The sequence below is a fragment of the Epinephelus lanceolatus genome, chromosome 5 (genome assembly GCF_041903045.1).
Source record: "Epinephelus lanceolatus isolate andai-2023 chromosome 5, ASM4190304v1, whole genome shotgun sequence".
In the NCBI taxonomy this organism is placed as follows: Eukaryota; Metazoa; Chordata; class Actinopteri; order Perciformes; family Serranidae; genus Epinephelus; species Epinephelus lanceolatus.
In genome coordinates, this window is record NC_135738.1 from 15,530,393 (window position 1) to 15,545,619 (window position 15,227).

Sequence of the window (15,227 nt, forward strand, 5' to 3'; positions counted from 1 at the left end):
TCACTCAAACCTCTCGTGCACATCTCTGGTGCTTTTCACACTTCTAAAAACGTTTCACACCGTACGTACACACTTCTCAGAACTGTCTTTTTTTTTAATAAACAAGACATGAAACTATCTCTAATGTGGTATGTACATTTCACCCTGGAGACTTGCCCAGCGTGTGGTCAGTGTCAAAGTAATACACAGACATACTCTTGTGTATGCTTATTATGTAGTAGATACCAGACTTTTAGCAAATAGGTGAGGCAAAGGATAAAAACCGACAGTCAGTGCAATATTTAAACAGTTCAGTAGAATAGATGACCAGTAACTCAATTATATTATAATACAAAATCAGCATTTGAAAACATACAGAATGGAAAACAGAATCAACATGTTATGAATGAATGACATGCATTATTCATCTGGGATGTGGAGAAATAACACTATACTCTTGCTCAACATCTGCCTTGCTCAGGGAAGCATAAGTGTTCATCTCTTCACAAACTTTCTTCCGCGTACGTTTGCCCCTGCAATTTCAGAAAAAAGAAATCATTGAAAGACCTCTGATGGGTTTTGAGATATATTCAATTCATATATATATTGTTGTCATCTTTAGATCACCAGCTTGTTCTGACAGCTAGTGTGTTTTGCATCCAAGCCACTTTTACGTTCTCACCGTTTGTACGTGCAGATGATCAGGCAGGTGAGGAGGACCAGGTTCAGACTAAAAGACACACCAGCAGTGATTCTCCAGGGAAGGGCTGCATCAAACTTCTGCATCTCATCTGACAAATTTATGGACATTGATTGCAGTTTAAAACATTTTCCACCCACCTCTCAAAAGGCCACAACTCAAACTGACATGAGACAGGCTACTCACACTTCAGCCTCAAGTTCTCAGTGAAGTTCTGGAGTGGAATTTCAATCACAGCCTGGCCCAGTTCATTGCTGCTGATGCATTTGACACTGGTATTGTTGTAGTTAGCGGCAGACATGGTGATGGTGCTGTTTACTGTCTGGATGCTGCTAGAGCCGGTGACTGAGAAGTTTGTGAGAGAAGGCCAGGTGATGGGTGCCAGGGGATTCCCCCGACTGACGCACACACAGACCAAGAGCTTTCCTTCAACCACGCAGTGGGAACTATGTAGGATTCTAGGAGGAACTAAAAGATCGAAAGATTAGAAAGAAAGATTAAGAGAACAACCTGGTCCCCCTCCCACCTTATTACAACTTGATGCTTGGTCAGTGGACCTTGGCGTGAGATACAGATGCATCAAAGCACCCTTTAGCAATGGTATAAGACACGCCAGGCAGCTGCATTTTTTGATGCTCTGAGCAACTACCATCGAAAAAAAAGTCTGCACAGGGTGGGCAGGAGTGGAGGTGAATGGATCAAACAAACTCTTAACTTTCAGTTTGGTCCACTTTTTTCCCATTTCCACTGTGAAAAGTTGTGGATGGTACCAATGTAACCGTTCTATACTGTCACCATTTTTGGTCCCCCCTCTGTTGGGGTACCTAGCACACAGATCTGGTACTAAAAGGTGGAGCTGTGAACACTGCAGTCTGTTGATTGGCCAATAGAGGACGGTCACTCTGCTCATGGCTGAGTTGTGGCTGGTTTTGAGGCTCATGTCACCACTGTTCATATTGTGGAGAGTTTTATTAGTAGACTGTAGCTATAAAATGAAAGGATGTTTTGCTGCCTCTTGCAGCAGCTGGATTCGGAGAAAAAAAAAAATCAAAATTCACTGAGCCGACTGCCGGTGACTTTTCAGGTGGAACGTTAACTTGTAATGTTACTCAAAGCATGAGTTGATGATGTGAATCCATCAGTACCTTAAATAAGCCATATGACAACTTTGACCATCACTTTAGTTTTTATATGAAATACAATTTTAGTAATGAGTGGATCTACAAGCTTTTGCATTAAGATATATGAATTTCGTCCGGGTTATGTGAACTACATATATTCTAATCCTCCCTTGGAAAAAGAAAGTGTAGTTCCTGTGGGCTACGGCAACAATAAACCTGTGAGCTTGCCTGAGAAGGACTAAATGCAAAAACCCGCTATTTTTGAATATCTCATGAAGAGAGACTCTCACTGCAGCCTGCTTCATTTTGTTCTGAAAATGTCGGTATGCAACCTCATTCTGCGGACAATATATGAGGTGCAGACTTACATCTGTGTCACCGGTAATGAGGAAATACAGCGAGTGCTGGACAGAGGTCTGACTGAACAGATTTACGTTACTTCATACAAAAAAAATCTAAATCTAATAAGGGTCAAATAATTCTTAAAAAACATTCTCTACCAAAAGGTTGAGTTTTCCTTTAATGGTAAAGCTAGTGAGGCTAAGCTAATGTTAGTATAGTATAATGTTTTCTCCACAAGTGAGGAGATATAGAGATCCACTCATTACCAAAAGTGTATGTCGTCTAGGAGAGACAATAAAAAGTAATGGACACTTGTCATACTGAACTTTAAGGTGTGTTGATGGATTCACATTGTCCACTCATGCACTGAGTAACACTACAAGTAAACGTTCCACCTCAAAAGTTGGTTGCAGTCGCCTCAGTGAATTAAGTTATTTATTTCTCCGACTGTGAGAGTGCTGCTGTGAGAGGCAGCAAGACATCCTTTCATTTCATAGTTATAGTTTACTAATATATGTAAAACTCTCCACAGTATGAACAGTGGTTACATGAGCCTCAAAACCAGCCACAGCTCAGCCCTGAGCAGAGTGACCGTCCTCTATTGACCATTCAACAGACTGCAGTGTTTCTAGCTCACCAGATCTGTGTGCTAGGTACCCCAACATAGGGGGGACCAAAAATGGGGACGGTACGGAATGGTTCTATTGGTACCATCCACAACTTTTCACAGTGAAAACGGAAAAAATGCATGAAAACGTACTGCTTGATGGAAATAAGGCTATACTTTAACATGTAGAGCCGCTGACCAAACGTCAGTATTTGACAAGTTGGGAGTGAGATTGTGCTGAAAATAACCAGGAAAGATACAGTGTTAGTTGGACTGATGTTAAAATAATATTGTTCAGTCAAAGAAACACTGCAGCGTACTTACATTTCACAGTTAAAGTGACAGTTGTCTTGACAACACTGTGACCATAATCTGCCACACATGTGATGTTGGTGTTGTGGTGATCTGCTGTAGGAATGAGACGTAACATATCTAGAAAGGATTTCTTGCTAAAATCACGTATGGGAGAAGGACCACCATAAAACACCATGGACTGTCCATGAGCCTTTGTCCATTCCCAGTGGAATTTCGGTCTTTTATTGCAATTATCAGCACGACATCCCACTGTGGTATATTGTCCCTCCTTCATGGGAGAAGTCTGAACAGTTGGTCTTCTGGTTAATGCTGAAAATAAAAAAAATCAACATGTCTCACTAAGGTGTCATGCCATCCCCCACCACCCCCTGATGACAAAGTCAGCTTATATATCACAACACCTGATATAACATGTATAAAACATGCAAATGTAATGTATGTGTGCTTTGTAGAGATATACAATGGCAACATTTTCTTTTGGCAACGGGGCATGAGTGCATGAACCAGGCCCCAAATGCTGCATGTTTTAAATGTACCATGAAGTAATATATGATTAATAAGTATTAAAATGAATCAACATCTAATAACCACTCACCAGAAACTGAGATCCGAACCCTCTTTGGAAAAATGTACGTCTGGTTACATCCCCATTCCAGTTTGAAGCCATACTCATATTCTCCTCGTGGCAGGCCATCTATGATTAAAGTGTCTTTCATCTGAAATTTTGTTTTCATCACAACAGTTACTGTATTCTGTGGATCTCCTTTAAACCAAATCTTTCTATATGGAGCTGTAACTTTGCTTGTTGGAAAGGTGAATTCATATGGGATCCGGATGCAGTCGGCAGCTTCCACTTCAATGTGTGTGGTCACATTGATTGAAAACTCTGTGTCATTAAGAGTTGCTGACAGAGAAAGCAAAATTAAAACAATTACAAAAATCATCAAAATCGTTTTTAGTATAATTTATATGTAGTCATATTCACTGTAGTTTAAAATGTAATACTTCAAACCTTTGACACACTGTAGCTGGCAGATCCTGGCCTTAAAAAACAGGCAGAGAATCACTGAGTAGATCAAAGTCATCCTTGTGTTCTGGAGGAACTGGACAGCACATTAAATATTTTTTCATTAATAACAAACATTACATTAGTATTTAAATTGTTTTATATATTCCCATTTACAATATTCTTTTTTAACACAGCACATTTGTCATTTTTAAACATACATAATACATATTATTTAAAGTCTTAGTATTAGGGTGTACAAGTTGTGAACTCACCTCTCGATCCGCAGGGTCATGTGTTAGATCTACAACGCTATTTGAGGTTTTTATTCTTTAGCAGCTGGGTGATGATCTCCTTTGTTGTTTTCAGTCTGAAGTCAAATTCATAATCATACAAAACATCAATCAGCCAAAGCGTTTGCAGCTCTGTGCAGTTCGACATGTAGTTCTGTTGCTTTTAAATGATTAACTAGGAAGTGGTCATGGTGTATTCATAAAGTGGTTTGCAGGAAACCCTGTATCTTATGCTTTTGCTGCTTTCGCACAGACACACACGTTGGGAAGATCTGTCCATCAGATTGTTGGAGTAGCTGTGGTGAAAAGAATGCAGATGTACATATTATCTCTATTTCCATCTGGTATGAAAGACTGGCAACCAGTTGCAACCTCTAGTATGACATCATTTCAAATTAAACAAGAAGTGAGACCAACATTTTTTATTTCAGGTATAACCACCTGAGTTAACTATAGACTGATACCCACATGCAGCTGTGACACAGAGGAACTGAGTTAAACTCCAACCACTGTGTCTTTAAAATCATATGGCAAAAATAAATCGAATTATTTAAATGAAAAGAAATACCTACAGAGTATGACATTAAGAATCAATACATTATTTCATATACAGTGTTGGTCTCTATAGCTAATTTATTGAGCATGACAACTGCACAGGGTGAGAATTTTTATAACACTCACCTGTTTATATTTTGTTAAGACTTAAAAGTACAAGGCTGTTTTTGAGTGACAAGCTGTCTGCGAGCAGCTTCAACCTCTTGTCCAAATATGGTCAGGAGTCCACAAACCAATGGGTGACGTCATGGTACCTACTTCCATTATTTCATACAGTCACTTTGTGGTTCAATGTCAAAGTAATGTACAGACAGGATTTAGTTGACAGATTTATATAAAGATAATACAGAAAACAAAACATAACTCAAGGACTGAAAATATAGATCTCAACAAAGAAAAGGAGAACATTTGAAGTAACTTATTTGGTCTGTAGCAGTTGTGTGTCTGGGGTGGCCAACACATTCTCACTCCGACCTCGTCACATATTGACGTTTGGTCATGGACTTTCCACGTCCAGATACGACGTGCAGGGTGGTTACGTTAAGGAAAAATGAACAGGGTTTGGCTTTAGAATCTTCCAGGACGCAAACACCGCTCTCTCAGGTGAGAGTTGGTGAATTGGACCCTTCCACCACCCCTTCTGCCCACCCCAGTCGGACTTTAGCCGCCTTAACTTTCCTCCTTGTCCCGTCGCGTTTTCCTCTGATGCCACCATGCACCATTAAACTATAACAGCAACCGGCTGCCTGTCATGCTGACATTAAAGGACGCCCTTTTCCGTTGGTTTCTGTCGCCACACCGGATATCGATGACTTCGGAGTGAGTCCGGGCTCGGGTGGCCCAAGTTGAAAGTGTGGAATGAGTGTTTGATCCATCCATATCCCTTCCCAACCATCTTATGCGGACTTTTCCGCTCTTTAAACTACAGTTGTTGCCTCAGAAACAGCCACCGCTCAGTTTGTATCACACTGCCGCAAAGGATGCCTCTGTGTGCTTCACGAGTTGGGTGTGAGAACAGGCTGACATTACAGTCTTTTCTTCATCTTTGTTAATGAGCTTTCAGTCTATTAGACCTTCATCAGAGCACACATAAGGCAACAATGGCCAGGCTGGTAAAAGTAACCAATCTCAGTCTAATCACTGGCTGTATGCAATATACCTGTGTGCAGCCCTGGTGGTAGAAGCTCCACCTTCTGGGAGTTGTAGTGTTTTTTTTAAATACTGGGTGGCAAACTGAAAGGCATACAAATGGGAGCCTAATGGTGCATTCCTAAGTGCTGGGAGGTTTCAGACCTCCAACTAGGAAAAATGCATTGAACCGCCCGTCGAAGCTGGAGGTCCTAGTTGCGGAGTCGGGCCAGATCGAGCTACCCCAACCTCACTGCGAATCGACATCATGACGTCAGCACAACAATGGCGGCGCGCACAGAGATGCACATTGTGAGAGGTAAAACTTCAACGAATTGACAAGAAACTATAATTCTCTGCATGTATGTGGTTATATTACACACTGTAATGTTAACACAACTCGTTCTGCATGCTGTTGGTGTGAAAATATGTTGCTATAGTGTCTTTCCATGACTATATTCGGTGAAATGTAAATGCCCAATTACTTCACATAGCGATATCTAGTTGCACCTGGATCTGCGGTCCTCCATGTTTGTTGTTTACGTTCAACATCGATCGTCTGGAATGCTTTGAGGTGGGATCTAGTTAACTCCAGGTGGGATATATGCCACCTCCCAGTGCTCTCAAATGCAGCATAATTGTCTTGTCATACAGTACCACAGTATAAAACAAGGGTGGAACAGAGTCTTGTCTTCTACCTTTATTTTTTCCAACATGTGAAATGCTATTGTGACATATCATCAAGGTAAAAAACTAACAACGCACCAAGCAAAATGAATAAAGAAAACACAAATAAAGGAACAACAAAACAACATTACTCATACACATACCCTCACCAAAGTAGCAAATATTATATCAGTAATAATAAAAAGTGACTAAATACAATGATGTGTATACTATCCAAACCCCTAAATGAGTAAATACAAAATGATATTAATAGATGATAAGAAAAACAATCACAAACAGACATAAGTGCTCCCCTTATTAATCCAATAGCAATCAATTGGCTGTCAAAGTGTTTACTATTTTGTATTTAGCTGAGGTGCATTATGGTTCTAATTTCATGTTTGTCCCCCATTTCCTATATAACCCTCTCATTTGGCCCACAATGTGCGTCCCATTCGAAGATTTTCTCTGATTGTATATGTTAACTGCTCCATTTCTTTTACTTGTTCCACTAGGCCCCTCCAAAATTTTAATTTTAAAGATAAATACACCTACTGATCACTACACAACAGAGTGGCACCATACAAATATAATAGTAGGCTACATACAAAAGAAAGCAGTGTACGATCAAAAATACATACAAAAACAAGTACAAATGAAAGTAAATAATATTAGCCTGTATGGACATAATTGTTGTATTAACAAAGTTGTGTGAAACTTCAAATCCAAAATAAAAAAGCAAAATATGAACAAAGGTTCCACCTCTGACCAGGTGGGTAGCCAATCATAGTTTGGGATGACAGGATGGCACCAAGCAGCAACTTCTGAAGCTGAAAAATAAAGCTGATGTGGAAGTGCCAAAAACTGCAGTACATCAAATGGCCACTTGAGGCTGGCTCAAAAACAGGGTAAATCCCCATAGACCCCCATGTTAAACTTTACAGCAGAAATAAAGATGTTTACAGCCTGGTGCAAAAAAACAAAAAAACGGTTTTGGTCCTTATAGCTATTTTCAACATCTTTTCACGAAGTGACTTTTTTTTTAACACACCCATTTACATTTTCATCAAGGCCCAAAGTTATGCACATTTAAAGTGAGGCCACCTGACATACAGACTGTCTGTGAGGTGTCAATACATCTGTGAGTCAGATCCACTCCTCATTCCCCCAAAGCTCCACCCTTTTGTCCAAATATAGTCACTTCTGACCCCCCAAAAAACAAGATGGCGACATCTGAAATGCTGAAAGACTGTAAAATGGCAGACCACAAACCAGTGGGTGAAGTTACTGTTGCTATGTTCATTATTTATACAGTTGGGGTGGCCAGTCAGATTTCAGGTTTCCCGTGCCACCCCAGGACCCTTCCTGGATACGCCCCTGGTCCGTGGAGAAATAACACTGTATCCAACATCTGCCTGATTCAGGGAAGCATAAGTGTTCATGTCTTCATCAAGTTCCCTCTGTTGACTTTTACCCCTGCAGCTGTAGAGGAAAAGAATGTAAAAAATATAATCCTCTGACTTAATGAGTATTAATCTGTTTGACTAATAATAATAATATATAAATAATAATAATAATTTTATGTTCTTACCGTTTGATGCAGATGATCAGGCTGGTGAGGAGGATCAGGTTCAGACTTAAAGACACACCAGTGATTATCCAGGGGAGGACTGCATTAGAGCTGTGGTTTGAATCCAACTCATCTAAAGAAAAACATAGTATGAACTCCATTAAAACATTTTTTATCACTTCTTGCGTATTGCTGTATAATGGGGGTTTAATATTACGAAAGCAGCAATAACTAAATTCACCATGGAACTAAATGTTTAGAGGCTATCTTGCTAATCTTACATAACATCACTGCAAACATCATTACAGACAGAAAGGTATTTGCACCATGCTCTGAGCAGATATGACTTTTTCACATTGTTTGAATGAAAATAGAAATATAAAAGTGAAAAATAAAATCCTGCTGTTTTTTAACACATTTTTTGAATGAAAAATATAAATATAAATTTCTGCTTTAACAGTTTTTACTCTACTACTCACAGTTCAGTCTGTTTTCAGTGTAGTTCTGGAGTGGAATTTCAACCTCGGCCCGACCCAGTTCATTGCTGCTGATGCATTTGACACTGGTGTCGTGGTAGTCAGCAGCAGACATGGTGATGATGCTGTTCACCGTCTGGATGCTGCTAGAGCTGGTGACTGAGAAGTCCGTGAGAGAAGGCCAGGTGATGGGTGCCAGGGGATTCCCCCGACTGATGCACACACAGACCAAGAGCTTTCCTTCAACCATGCACTGGGAACTGTTTAGGATTTTGGGGGAAACTGAGAGAAAGAAAGGTCGATCAGTTGTAATAATATAATAATAACAACTTGGCAACAGCTTCCTAATAGGGGTGTAACGGTACACAAAAATCTCGGTTCGGTACGTACCTCGGTACACAAATCACGGTTCGTTTTTTTTCGGTACAGTAATGAAAAAAATAGACAACTATTAAATATCTTTTACTTACTGGTAACCTTATTAAAACATACCACCACAGCAGTTAACTCTTTTTACACAATTTTTGAATGAAAATAGAAATATAAAAGTGAAAAATAAAATCCTGCTGTTTTTTAACACATTTTTTGAATGAAAAATATAAATATAAATTTCTGCTTTAACAGTTTTACTCAATTAAAATAAAAAGTATAGTGCAGCCGGTCAGCTTTAAAGCCTGCTCAGATTCAGTTTTACTAGGAACTTACTTAGCCTTCCCATTTTGTTAAAGTGCAGTAAACAAAACATGCTTATATCTAATGTGCAGCTTAAACAATTTTACTCAACTCCAATGGCGTTGATTATTTCTTTAGCGCGATGGTCAGGGAAACGCTCTTTCTTTTTAAACGACGACGATATTGTAGTTTGCACCAGATTGCTTTTTCTAGTCGTGCCGGTTAACATTCAAACTCGGGTGGTGTCGCTTTAGATGCGTTAGCATGTTAGACGTGTTTCCAAGTACATATCCGACCGCTGTTCTGCAGTGTCGGCACACTGCTTTTGTCTTGTCAACTTGTTTATTTCCATCTTCGTATTTTACCCTGAAACCAAAGTGTTCCCAAACGGAGGACTTAAGGTTTGCGGGTGGGTCTTCAGGTTCGTCAGGCTCACTTGCCATGTTGTCAAAATGCGAGAATGCGCTGCACAAAGTGAAAGCGGAGATTTACGGTCGGACTCGGTCCGTCACTGAATTATGTCCATCGGGGAACTAGATATTTTAAATGGTTCGGCTCGCAAAAACGGAATTAAAATAAAACAAAATAAAATTAAATAATATCCTGCGCCCAATAATTCGGTACAGGGTTGTGCCGAACCGAAAGTCGCGTACCGAACGGTTCGACACAAATACATGCACCGTTACGGCCCTACTTCCTAACCCATGACATAGTCATGACATATTCTAATATGATATTGTTCATATCTGGTAAAATAAACACTGCAGCAAACTTACATTTCACATTTAAGGTGACAGTTGTCTCCACAACACTGTGAACATAATTGACCACACATGTGATGTTGGTGTTGTGGTCATCTGCTGTAGGAGTGACGACTAATATACTTGCACCAAGCAATGAGTTGAATATACCATCATTAACAAGTAAAGATCGTCCACCAGCATTTGTCAAGTTCCAGGAGATATTATCTCTGTCAGAGCATAAAGGACGAGCCGTACATTGCAGTGTGGCACGTTGTCCCTCCGTCATGGGAGGAACTGTCACATCTGGTGTTTCAGTTAAAGCTGCAAAATAAACACAGTCATAATTATAATATGTCGTAATTATTTGGTCTATGCCTGTTGCAACACACAGTGACAACTAGGTTTTCAACACGTTCTCATCTCAACAACTGGACCTACATGTCTATATATGACAGGCTGTGTACCCTTCTGCGTCAGTTTTTCGATGCTCAGGGATAGCCTGTCAGTTTATGCTTGTTACGTACATTGTGTCTTTTCAAAATACACTTCAGTTTCACTGGAAATGCATACAGTCTACCCCTGAAAGGGCGCCACCTTGGCACACAGTAGAGCAGTCGATGTGTACTTCTTTACCTGCATTGCTATTCTTAACAGCCAGAATGCCTCCAAATGCTCGATCCCATCCTATCATCTCTCATTTACAGGAAATGGAAAAAAAAGTGTCTCAAATATTGAAAATCAACCCGTTTTTAAGCTTGTCCTCTGGTCTGTGGGACAACCCCAAACTCCTTATTGGTAAATCACCACCTGTATGGAGGGAGTGGGTGATTAAGGGGGTGCATACTCTGGATGACCTTTATAAAGATGGTGTCCTTAAATCATTTGACAATCTAGTTGAACAATTCAAACTAGCCAACAATCAATTTTGGAGATATCTACAGCTGAGGCCCCCTTGTCACTACTTTTGGCTCTATACGCACACCACCCCAGGGCATGGACCTCATTAAAGAGATCTTGCAGATTGCAGGGGTTGGACATGGGGCTTCCCATTATTACTCTATGCTTATGAACGATTCTGGTTATGCGACCAATGCAGCTCTGAAAACTTTATGGGACAGGGATCTGAACATAACATTTGATGAAAAAGATTGGGATATTGTTGTTGGGATCACTAAACAAGTCTCTAGGGATATCAAAATAAGACTAATTCAATTCAAAATCCTTCATCGATTCTATTGGTACCCAAGTAGGTTATTCAGGCTCAGTATAAAGGAAACACCGGATTGTTGGAGGTGTGTAGGGGAGCTAGGTACCCTAACACATGCTCTATGGTCCAAAGATTCAGACATTTTGGAAAGGGGTCCATGAGACTATTACAGAGGTCATAAGAGTGGATTTTGATTTTTGTCCCAGTCTTTACATATTAGGCAATCCTAAACCCATGGCCCATATTGTAAAACCCCTAACCAATTGGATTCAGACAAGTACAATGATTGGCAAACAGATGATAATAAGAAAGTGGAAAGATACAGAAGGCCCGGTATTTCAGGACTGGCTTACAGAGCTAGGTAAAGTAGCAGCTTTTGAAAGAATATCCTATAGTATAATAAATGAGATTGAAAAATATAATGAGAAATGGGGCATGTTCTTAAGATTATAGTCTTTACAGGGTAACTAAAATGTAGTCTGCTCTTGAGGGACTGTCACAAAGATGAGGATGGAGGTGGATTGGGTGCAATACAAGGATCTGTTTGCTGGAAGACTGTCTGTGCACATTGAACCTCACATGGGACAATGAATGGACACTCAGCAGTGTTGTGGTAGTCTTTTTTTCTTTTTAAACATGTCGTGCTTGTACAAATTTTACTTTTCATGGACTGTTTATTTTATTTTATTACTCTTACTAGATCTTTAATTAGTAACCCATAAGATTAGTTATCTTAATTTTGCATTATTCATTAGTGGGTGTCATGTTTCTGAGATGTATGTTTTTTAATTTTGGTTTTTAAAAAATGAAAACTCAATAAAGTATGAGATGCAAAAAAAAAAAATGCATACAGTCTAAACCTATAAATCTACAACATAAGTGAAACACTTTTTAGTGTAGTTTTTATCTAATTTCTTTAGGTTTAGGCAACAAAAGCACTTGGCTCAGCTTAGAACAAAACATTATGTTTTGGCTTAAAATTCACACAGGAAATGAACAACATTCCTGAGTGAAAGTTCAGAGTTCTTGACCCATCCAACACCCCTCCTGCCAGCCCCATATGAACTGTCTTGCTCTTTATATTAGAGTAGTTGCCAGTGTGTATCATACCACTGAGAAAGGGTGCCTCTGTGTCTGACGCCAACAACACTGACAAAGCAGCAGTATTAGTCAAGCTGGGAGTGAGACAGGGCTGAAGTTTCTGTCTATATTTTACATAATATACTATAAATATTCTGTTTATTTTAGTCTCACAGAATAAACCAAGCAGCTATTATCAGTGAATTATTACTCACCAGAAACTGAGATCTGAACCCTCTTTGGAAAAATGTACGTCTGATTACATCCCCATTCCAGTTTGAAGCCATACTCATATTCTCCTCATGGTAGGCCATATATCGTTAAAGTGTCTTTTGTCCCAGATTCTACTGTGTCAACAACTTCTGCACTTATTGTATTCTGTGGATCTTCTTTGAACCAAATCTTTCTATATGGAGCTGTAACTTTGTTTTTTGGAAAGGTGAATTCATATGGGATCCGGATGCAGTCGCCAGATTCCACTTCAATGTGTGTGGTCACATTGATTGAAAAAGTTAGCTATATGATGTATTTATTTACATTTACTGCAGTAAAATACAATAAATCATACCTTTGACACACTGTAGCTGGCAGATTCTGGCCTTAAAAAATAGGCAGAGAATCACTGAGTAGATCAAAGTCATTCTTGTGTTCTGGAGGAACTGGGCAGCACATTAAATATTAATTCATGAATAACAAATATTACAATTGATAATCTTCCCATGTAGTATATTCTATTTTAAAACAGTACATTTGTCATTTTTAAACATACATGATAAATGTTATACAAAGTCTTAGTATTAAAATGTAGAATCTGTACACTCACCCTTATCAGTGTCCTGTATAATGTCTGTGATACTTTGTTGGTCTTTTTTTCCTCTTTCGCAGTTGGATAATGATTTAATCTTTTTGTTTTCAGCAGTCTGAAGTCAAATCCATGAACGTACTAATCATCAAACAGCTAAAGCTTTTGTGACTCATCAACATGTAGTTCTGTTATTTTTCAATAGTGTACAAGGAAGAGGTCATGAGGTGGTTTGCAGAAAACACTACATCATTTTGGTGCTGTCTGAACTTTCACACTCACATCCAAAAAAGGGAAGATAAAGAAATGACCATCTGACCGTTGGAGATGTTGTAGTGAAAATACTGCATTAAACTATGCAGTGTAAGCAGTTGGAGATAACGTGTGCACTCTGACAATAAAGTGAACACACAAATTCAACAACAAAAGGAAAGAAATAGAAAGAAATTAGTTTTGGTTTCACTACATCTTTTGGGTACAGCTACAGCAATGGCATGATGTAATGTTGGTATCTAACATGGGAAATGTTGTGAACATGTTGGTGTGTAGCCACAAGTAAAATAGATCAAAGCAGAATGAAAGATTGTGGGTGCACACAGCGAAAACAGGAGAGAATATTTTTACTGTCACACATCAGTATATTCTTTAATGCCTAGAATCAAATTGTGTTGTCTTTAGTTTCTGTGTTAAATATGAAGATTAACCAACCAGTATTTGCCTCCTTTTAATACATCCTCATTTCTGAGGTTACAGTATGGGGTAATGGGGCTGAGACAAAAACGTTCACATACTTTGAGGAACATCTGTTTGTGCGCTTTAACAACATGTAGAAAGGCGAGATGTACAAAGTTTTAATGATTAATATATCACCTTTCCATTTCTCATGCTGGAGGAGGCACTACTTCTTGTATGAAGTTTTCAGAGGGAAGAAAAATATTAGCAGAGTCCGCTGGAAGAGCGTTAGGCTATGTGTTGAGTAAAATGAAGTCATGTACGGATCTTGGTTTTTCTACATTTACACAACTTTATAAATCCTTGGTTTTGTTTTATACTGCAGGGGTTTGGGGCTTTGAAGAAGTTTTTGAGTGTAACTCGGTTCAGAATCGTGCTTTGAGGTGTTTTCTTGGTGTGCATAAATATGCTGCAAAGGTAGCTATTGAAGGGGATGCAGGATGGGATCCATGTATTATAAAACAAAGATGTGAAATGGTGAGATTGTGGAACCGTCTTGTCAGTCTGCCAGAGGAAAGGCTAACTAGGAAAATTTTTAATTGGGACAGGGCAAACCATCATCCCTGGTCTAGAGAGGTCTCAATAATATTGTCTGACATGCATATAATGTTCAGAAATAATCTGCAATGTAATATAAATTGTGTTAAACAAAAAATGTTTATGAAATATGAAGATCAATGGAAACAGGATATATGGAAGAAGCCAAGGCTCAGAAATTATGTTCAGCTTAAGAATGACTGCTACAGAACCTTATATTGTCCTTAATTTAAAGAGAAGGCAGAGGTCCCTCTGTGCTCAATTGAGAACTGGTACCTTACCTCTGGCAGTAGAAGTGGGAAGATTTAAAGGCATACAAGAAGATTTACGTTTGTGTGAATTTTATGATCTCCAGGTTGTGGAAGATGAATTTCATTTTGTTTTTCATTGTCCTTTATATGGTGATTTAAGGAATTCTCTTTTTGAATCAATTCAGTTCAAAAATCCTGATCTATTTTGGAAATATGAAGGTGAGATTCTGTGTTGGTTGTTTGAAAATAATGTTTTTGCTTTGGCAAAATTTATAGAAAAGGCATGGTACTTGCGGCAAAGTATTCTGTACCCTGTATAACAAATTATTATTATTTTTTTTTTTTATTTGTATGTGTCCCTATTTTCAGAGGTTTTGCTCTGTTATGTATTATGTCACATGGTTATCATGGATGTAATCGTGGAATTATTTGATGTATTGTTTAC

The 15,227-nt window shown here is 38.9% G+C and overlaps 1 protein-coding gene across 2 annotated transcripts; it reads right to left on the reverse strand.

The window, feature by feature from the left end:
* Window positions 1–289: 289 nt before the first annotated feature.
* LOC144463453 (sialic acid-binding Ig-like lectin 10) lies at window positions 290–13,423 on the reverse strand. 2 transcript variants are annotated; one of them, XM_078167749.1, is made up of 7 exons: window positions 4,346–4,514; window positions 4,077–4,167; window positions 3,660–3,968; window positions 3,074–3,373; window positions 866–1,147; window positions 662–770; window positions 290–512 (listed from the first exon to the last, which is right to left on the reverse strand). In XM_078167749.1, exons 2-7 carry the CDS (start codon window positions 4,147–4,149, stop codon window positions 404–406), a joined length of 1,182 nt encoding a protein of 393 aa, XP_078023875.1. In that variant the 5' UTR covers window positions 4,150–4,167; window positions 4,346–4,514; the 3' UTR covers window positions 290–403. The 2 variants fall into 2 exon arrangements, with proteins under 2 accessions (XP_078023875.1, XP_078023876.1); XM_078167750.1 differs by lacking the exons at window positions 290–512; window positions 662–770; window positions 866–1,147; ... (2 more) ...; window positions 4,077–4,167; window positions 4,346–4,514 and adding exons at window positions 6,739–8,194; window positions 8,304–8,415; window positions 8,762–9,040; ... (1 more) ...; window positions 13,029–13,119; window positions 13,284–13,423.
* Between the last annotated feature and the right edge of the window lie 1,804 nt (window positions 13,424–15,227).

Coding starts and splice junctions, on each gene's coding strand:
- LOC144463453 (XM_078167749.1), bottom strand. CDS start 4,149: ATGACTTTGATCTACTCAGTGATTCTCTGCCTGTTTTTTAAGGCCAGG. Junction 3,374..3,659: donor GGTTCGGATCTCAGTTTCTG/GTGAGTGGTTAT, acceptor TTTTATTTTCAG/CATTAACCAGAAGACCAACT. Junction 513..661: donor ATCATCTGCACGTACAAACG/GTGAGAACGTAA, acceptor CTGAAATTGCAG/GGGCAAACGTACGCGGAAGA.